At 39.0% G+C, this 8,014-nt stretch overlaps 1 protein-coding gene across 1 annotated transcript in view; it reads left to right on the top strand.

Annotated features, from left to right (window-relative positions):
* Positions 1-6,355: 6,355 nt before the first annotated feature.
* Positions 6,356-8,014, top strand: part of LOC116703997 (kinesin-like protein KIF2A) — a 15,473-nt gene continuing 13,814 nt past the window's right edge. Inside the window, exons 1-2 of the mRNA XM_032539161.1 lie at positions 6,356-6,576; positions 7,511-7,605. Of these exons, the coding sequence (XP_032395052.1) occupies positions 6,516-6,576; positions 7,511-7,605 (156 nt within the window). The 5' untranslated portion in view covers positions 6,356-6,515. The remainder of the gene's footprint in view (positions 6,577-7,510; positions 7,606-8,014) is intronic.

Genomic DNA, 8,014 nt, shown 5'->3' with positions numbered 1-8,014 from the left:
GTCAATTTTTATTTGAAATACAATATTTCACAAATGTGTGTGTGTGTGTGTGTGTGTGTGTGTGTGTGTGTGTGTGAGTGAGAGATGCATTTGATTTCCTTCAGTGGGGCCTCAGAGCTGTCAGACACAGAGTCAGTGGGATGCTCTGGATTGTGACAAACTGCAGCAGATGACAGTTGAAAGATGACGGGCAGTGATTGCGCTGCGCTGCCAGCAGACGGGAATTTACCATTTAATATGATTATGCATCACATTTTGCATACATTTAAATATGTGTGTGCGTGTGTGTGTGAGTTATTATGTTGCCCTAAAAAGCCAAAACACTGTCACTGAATACATTTAGTTAAAGCTATACTGCAAATTCTAAGTAATGATAACAACACTTTGGGGATCGTGCTAGGACACGGAGGATTATAAAAACATATACTCTTCAGAACAGGTCTTTTTTTATTATTATTTGAGTGATGTAAAACTCATCCCTCGAACTTCTGCACTCGAATGTCACTTGATGACATCATTTTGTTAACATAGCCTGTTGAGAAATACAGAGAGTTTTGTGGCGCTGATAGGCTTTTACCAACTCATTTGGCAATGGCTTAAATGTAACGGACATTTAAAAAAATTACTCACTAAAGCTTTAAAAGTCCAATATTGTAAAAAGTGAGATTTTTTATGTCTTGTTTGATTATTAAGCAGGTTGAGGTGCTATATAAATACTGGGAAAGTATCAAAACGCTCAATCCACAAAGAAATACACACAGCCCGTAATAAGAAACTAGGTCTTTAAACAAGCCGTCAGGACTTCCATTCAGTTGATGTCACAACTATACTATACATAGGTAGTGTCATAGCATAACCACTCTGGGGAAACTGGTGTTATCATTCAACTAGGGCTCCCAGAGTTTAGTTTGCCCGTGCATTTGAAATTACAGAAGCTACACCCTAGTCCGCCAGGCTGAAGTCAAGGATGAGATGGTCTACCCTTCTCCTCTGGCTCCACCACTCTTCATCTGTCCGACATCAATCAGCAACAATACTCCGCTGACAGCTCACGATCACAAACATCTCTTCTCTACTGACTCTCCTTAGTCTGCTTCACTTCCGCTTTATAAGTTCTGTGACGCATATATATATAGACACATATATAGATAGATATATATATATCTATCTATATATATAGATAGATATATATATATATATATACACACAGACATACATACATACTTACTTACATATATATACTACATATATACATATATATATACACACATACAGTACATACATACATATACTATATATACACACATATATACAGTATATATGGTATATATATATATACACTGTATATACAGTATGTATATATATGGTGATTGTGAATATAAACATCCTTAAATGAATGCATTACAATATTTTTCTCTGTTATGCAGTGAAAAAAAGTTGACTGCGTCTGTAATATTAGTCTTTTTCGTTGTAAGGCAGAGTAGTTTTCTGCCGATTATTCTTTATGTAAATGTGGGTATAATAAAATAAAATACCACTGGGCAGTCTTTTAGGTGATGTGATTATGACTATGACTATGATTTAAGTTATGATATGTACAAAAAAAATTGATTAACAGTAGCTCCACTTTCCCACATTTCTGGGTCCTTTGAGTTAGCACATCGACAAAGCTGGTGGAGAGAAATCACTTTATGTTATAAAATATGCATGGTGTATTCAGCACATACGTCACCATTACGGTATCTGCTTTCCACGATCCGTCTTTTATGAAAAATGCATGTTGTTGTGAAACTTCTAAGCAGCCAAACTTCAGTTCGATTATGGAGAAATCAAAGCAGTGAGAAATAAATTAATCTTCACTGAGATGCATTTTGGTTTCCAATAAAAAAAAAAAAAGCCATACAGGACACTGGATGGAGTGGAGAGTGGAGGATTTCTTTCCCATATCCTGGAGCTCAGCACGAGAACCCACAAAGCAGAGCCACACGCTACAATAAATCACAAGTGTGTGGCACTGACCCTGAAAATACACTAATAAATCAATAATTACAACATATAGCTAAGGGATAAAAAGTTTGCAAAAGAGCTTCCTAAAGTAAAAACACATACTTTGGAGTATGATTGATAGATATAACTTTGGACAGAGATGCATCTGAATGCTGCGTCTTTCCTTGAGAAGTGTAGATTTATAGCGGTGGACCTGCTGAAGGCCTCGTCCTCCACCTCTCAGACTAGTATTAATCACCTACACCTGGATTAGAGATGCCTGAACTGCTATAATTAATAACCACAAACCTCTGGGAATTTTAAGCAGCCAGTCACATTTGTTTTTGGGGAGACTTTGGGACACTGATGGACAACCGCGCCTTTAAAATCCTGAGCCAGACAGTCGCTCTTAATAAGTGATGCTTTGCCTTTTTTTTAAGGTGTTTTTTGTTTGCAAGGTAAAGATTTAGGACACATTTCTGCTGGATGTATTTACAACAATAACCCCCCTCCATGGCTCTGTGGAATAAGGTCTGACTTCACCACAGATACATTCTGGGATAGGAGGGAAAAAGAGCTCTTTAACCCTTGTATTGCCTTCCCATCGACCTGCAACTTTGTGTTTTTCTGGGCCGAAATTTTGACATTTTGATGTTTTTTTTCCTACACTTTTCTCAATGTTTTTGTAGATTTTTTTCCAATGTTTTTGTCACTTTTTATTATGTTTTTTGTTGTTTGTTTTAACAAGTTTTGTTCTCACATTTACCTATTTTTTAGGTAAAGTTTTTTTTCACCTTTGACGATTTTTTTAGATTTTGTTTGGTCACTTTTTTCAGCGTTTAAAGGAAAATGTTTTTGTTGAGTTTTTCCTGCGTTTTTGAAGCTTTTTACAACATTCTTTGGTCATCGTTCTGATAAAATAAAGGTGGAAAGGCCCAAAATAATTCTTCTGTAATTCGGGTCATTTTGACCCCGAGGACAACAGGAGGGTTAAACCAATCACAATCGTCTGGGCGGCGCTAAGCTCCAGACACGGAAGAAGACGCCACATGTTACGTGTTCACACAATACAGTAACATGAGCTATTTAAATCAGCTGTAAACAAATTAAAAGATATTTTCTCTTACCAATGTCTCTCCGTGTGTACTTCGTCCACGGCAATCCCACCAACCGGTCCCAAAATGTCCCAGTTAGAGAGGAAATGCCCTAAACATACAGTATTTTTGGTAAATCTTTACAATCATTCCCCAAAAGAACCAAGCAGGTCGGCCTTGTTGCACGATCCAAATGTTCTTTAAAACATGCCATTTTTAACATGTGGCTTGCTAGCTCAATGTTTGTTATTGTTGGCATCAAAACTATGAATGACCACATATGGAATTATGTACTTAACAAAAAAGTGTGAAATAACTCAAAACATGTCTAATATTCTAGTTTCTTCAAATAAGCCACTCTTCGCTTTTTTGATAGTGCTGCAAACCCTCGGTGTTCTCTCAATGAGCTCCACGAGGTAGTCACCTGAAATGGTTTTCCCTTCACAGCTGGGCCTACTTACATAGAAGTACCGCATGAAGAAAAAAGTAGTAACCTAGGTTGTTTTGAACCACAGCTTAATAAGGTCTGTCGATTTTTTGTTAAATATTTGTTGAGAATACTGTCTTATGCTTAATCATGATAGTGGGAATTCATACTCTTTATCCTGAACATGTACTTTTGTTGATCCAGACTAGTTGTAAAGTAACACTTTTGACTAAAACTAGAGCCAGTTATTGCTGGAAATTTCTTTCAAAAACAAACATAATGCATAGAAGTACCGCATACACAATAAAGTAGTAACCTAGGTTGTTTTGAACTACAGCTTAATAGGGTCTGTTGATTTTTGGTTAAATATTTGTTGAGAATACTGTCTTATGCGTGATCACGATAATAGGAATCCATACTCAATTGGAATTAACTCACCAAATACACGTGTCCTATACCGTAAATATGTGTTGCATTTACAAAAATCTTTTGAAACTGGTTTCAGCTTTGTGTCGTTTTGCTTCTGGCCTGTAAATATGTGCGTGTGCCGGCTCCCGGTCTTCCTCCCGAGACATTCATTGGGTCTACTGGCAGCTTTTTGCAGCAATCACAAGAATGACCCGACCTAATGTGGCGAGGAGATCAGTAGACCATGGTGAAAATCATCCCGCACGCTCCCTCCCTCCCTCCCTCACACACACACACACACACACACACACACACACACACACACACACACACACACACACACACACACACACACACACACACACACACACACACACACACACACACACACAGAGAGAGAGGCAGGAACATCTGCGACAAACTAAACAAAGGACAAGAAAGCTGAACTGGATCATCAGCACAACCTGAGACAATAGCTGAATGTTTGCTCACAGCTTCATTTTCGCTGTACTCCAGTCCTGTTTTTGTTTTTTGTTTTTTGTCTTTCTCCGTGTGGTACGCGGGGCCTGTTCCCACTTTCACCCCTCAGATGCAGCTTTGATTTGATGGTAGGTGACTGATGCTGTGAAGAGAGCAGAGGGCAGTGTTCTTGTTAGCATTAAAACGTGTGTTTCATCATGACGGCCCTCTCCCAGATGAATATTTCAGTCAGAACGTGGGACAATCTGGTGTTAGGAGGGAAAGTGTTAAAATGCTGTTGGTGTGGCCCTGGAAGCTCTGCACACTGCAACTAAAAACACACGCAGATAGACAAAAAAAACACCTTAACATGGCAACACATGCAGCATTAGGACATGCACTGCAAAGTCAAGTCAAGTCAAGTTTATTTCATCCATAAAAATGGAAATTACAGTGCTGACACTCGCCATCTTACCCATAAAAAAACTAGAGAACAAATACAATACCACAAATACACTACATATATGTATAACATTGTGTATAAATAAACAAAATAAAAACTTGTAAAAATGTACGTTTAAAGTGCTTGTTGTGCTGTCTAATAGCCTGAGGTATAAAAGAAAGAGCATACCGCTCTTGTGTCACATGCAAAGAGACTGTCCTCCCCTGAAAAACGCTCCCATAGGTCAGTTGTTTAATGCCATAATCAAACACACTTTGGGATTGATTGTAGGAGTGTGTGAGTACATCTGACGGCGCTGTGTGGGTCGCCTACTTCAGCCTCAGTCATCTGAAATACTGGACTGGATTTTTTTTTAAACGTATTGGGAGGAAGGGGAAAGCTTTGTAGTAGATTGTAGCTTTTTAAAACAAATTGACAACTGTTTGACAAGTGCATTAAAACTAAATGGTGTAAATTAAAATAAACAGCATAATGCCCTCTATTACCTCTGCAGGTGCCTGTGGGGCTGATCAACAGACCTCTGCTGCCAGCTTGTGTTCAATGAGAGGAAGTCACAACCCCGTTCAGCTGTATGTAACAAAACAACAACTCTACACAAAATACAGTATATAATAATGTTATATACTATACACATGTTGTTGTAAATTAACAGTTTAAACGATTAGCCGATTAACAGATGTTTCAATTGACAGGAAATTATTACTATTTAAAAAAAACAAACATGTTATTATTACCGTCAGCTTTTCAAATGTGAAGACAAGCTTTTTTTCTTTTAATAATGTTAATGTTTTTAGTAATAATGTTGGACTGTTGTTGGACAAAACAAACTGTGGGCTCTGGGTAAATCATTTAAATTGGTTTTTAAATGTATTGATAAATATTCTAATTTGTTTTTTTATATTCTAAATTAATATTGTAATAAGTATAATTTATTTTAAATTATTTTAATGTCTAATTACTTTGATTTTGTATTTTTTAATGTATCAGCAAGCTACTAATGTTGAGATTTAGACTGTTGGTTGGACAAAACAAACATTGTGAAGGTGTCACTTAAGTGTGGGAATTTTTGGATTATTTGTATTTTCTTTTAAAAACTTTGTAAAATGTCTTTGCGTGTTAAAAAAACGTGACATAAAAAAATATATATTATTATTATTATTAGGGATCTGGGTAATTGGGACGCCATTCCTGCTTTTACATCTACAACTGCATTAGTTCATGAGTAATAAAAATCTAATGATAGAATATATAATAACTAAATAAACTATAGGCCTAATAGTATTTTTTAAGCCTACTTTTAAAACTAAAACTACATTTTCCTGACTATACTAACGGACTTATACTTTAGTAACTTTTGTCGAATGCAGAACTTGTATTTAACACTTTTTTCACAGTGTGATATTAGTACATTTACGTAAAAAAGTAAAAGCATTAAGTATTTTTCCACCGCTGCTAGTAACGTTGCAGAAGATGCTTCTTACCGCTTCGTCACTCGCGCATGCGCATTGCGCAGCGGCTTCCTCTGCTCTCCTACTATGACTGACCGCTAGTGACCTCAGTTTCTGCAGCAGCAGCAGCAGCAGCAGCAGCAGGACGCACAACTTGAGACAGCACGCGCGCGCACACACACACACACACACACACGCACGGACACAAAAAAAACAACCCACGAGGAGCGATGGCCGGTGTATTCGGAAAGATCTTCGTGGGCATATACGTGGAGATAAAACGGAGCGACGGTACGTAGCTAGCTCCTCACACACAGACACCGCTCTCCATCCGGCAGGTCCGGGTGGAACGAGCTCACGTTACCGCTGCTAAAAAAACGGTTTAAAACGGTTTCTGCTAAGCTAGCAAGCGGCTACATCTTTTAACCGTTTAAAAAAAAAAAAAACGTCGAGTAAAGTGTTCGCGCTAACATTAATGTTAAATGTCACGCTGCTGTCGACACCGGCAGACACCGGCTGGTCGGCCGGGCCAGGGGAGCGGGCTGCCGGGTCCGTGCACCTGTGCGGCTGCCCGGCCAAAAAACATGACACCTGCCCTGCCTCCCCTTGCCCTGGTCCTGGTCCTGGTCCTGGTCCTGGTCCCTCTCCCCTCCCCTCTGCATCATGGCTGCTATCCCTCTAGTATGCATGCTGCTAACCGCACCAACCTGCACTGCATCATCCGGCAGTGGCCTCTGAGTCCCGGGCTGGAGGATAGCTGCATGCAGGGGGCCTCTCCCCTCCTCTAGCTGGCACTGAATTAGCCTGATTTAAAAACAGCTGTGTGCTCATTTTTTACTTTACAAATGTGTGGAAAAGACTCCCAAGAATCTAATAAAACAGCCAGGAAATGCAGCTCTGGAAGTTGTGAATGACAGTGGGAAAGTCTTCATCTTCATCATCATCATCCATCACGAGCCACACCCATTAGCATCTCAGTATCCTTGTTTTAGTGTCAAAATGTGACTCCAGAATATTATCCCTCTTATATTTTCTTCCTGCATTAAATTATCTGAAAATGATCCTCTCAGCTAGTGATGTGTTCAGCTCACGGTTTGTTTGATTTGTTGACGTCTGCCTCCTTTATATGAAAGGCTAAAGCAGCAAATATCTTCTCTACAGTCCCATCATGCAGCACTGAGCCGGCCTAGCGTCTCTCTACGTCCCCCTCTGTCTCTCTTTGCAGGACGAATACACCAGGCGATGGTCACATCGCTGCATGAGGACAATGACAGCGTGACGGTGGAGTGGATCGAGAATGGAGACACCAAAGGGAAAGAGGTATAGCTGCCACTAACTTCCTGTATTATGTCCCTCTTACGAATTTCTTTCTTTCAGTTTCAGCGTTTCTAGAAAGTAATGTGTGGACAATTCCTACCACACATGAGAAAACATTGAAAAGACAAAGGTCTGTCTTCTTACCCACAGTGTCGGGTTCAATTCTGGTCAAAAACCCAGCAACACTGTCTCTACAGCACCTGTTCACTGGTTCCACTTATTTAGTATTATTCATCATTCTCACATCTCACTTATTATTTTCTATTTATTCATCATTCTCATTTCAGAACTGTTCACAAGTTCATACTGTTCATATTATAATATAATAACATAGTACTATTTATCCCAGTATCCTTTGCACTATGCCTCACATTTTAAATATAATTGTATTGAACTCTTCATTGCACTCATG

The sequence above is a fragment of the Etheostoma spectabile genome, chromosome 16 (genome assembly GCF_008692095.1).
Source record: "Etheostoma spectabile isolate EspeVRDwgs_2016 chromosome 16, UIUC_Espe_1.0, whole genome shotgun sequence".
In the NCBI taxonomy this organism is placed as follows: Eukaryota; Metazoa; Chordata; class Actinopteri; order Perciformes; family Percidae; genus Etheostoma; species Etheostoma spectabile.
Note: the sequence above shows the minus strand (reverse complement) of the source record. Positions and strands in the feature narration are given on the sequence as shown.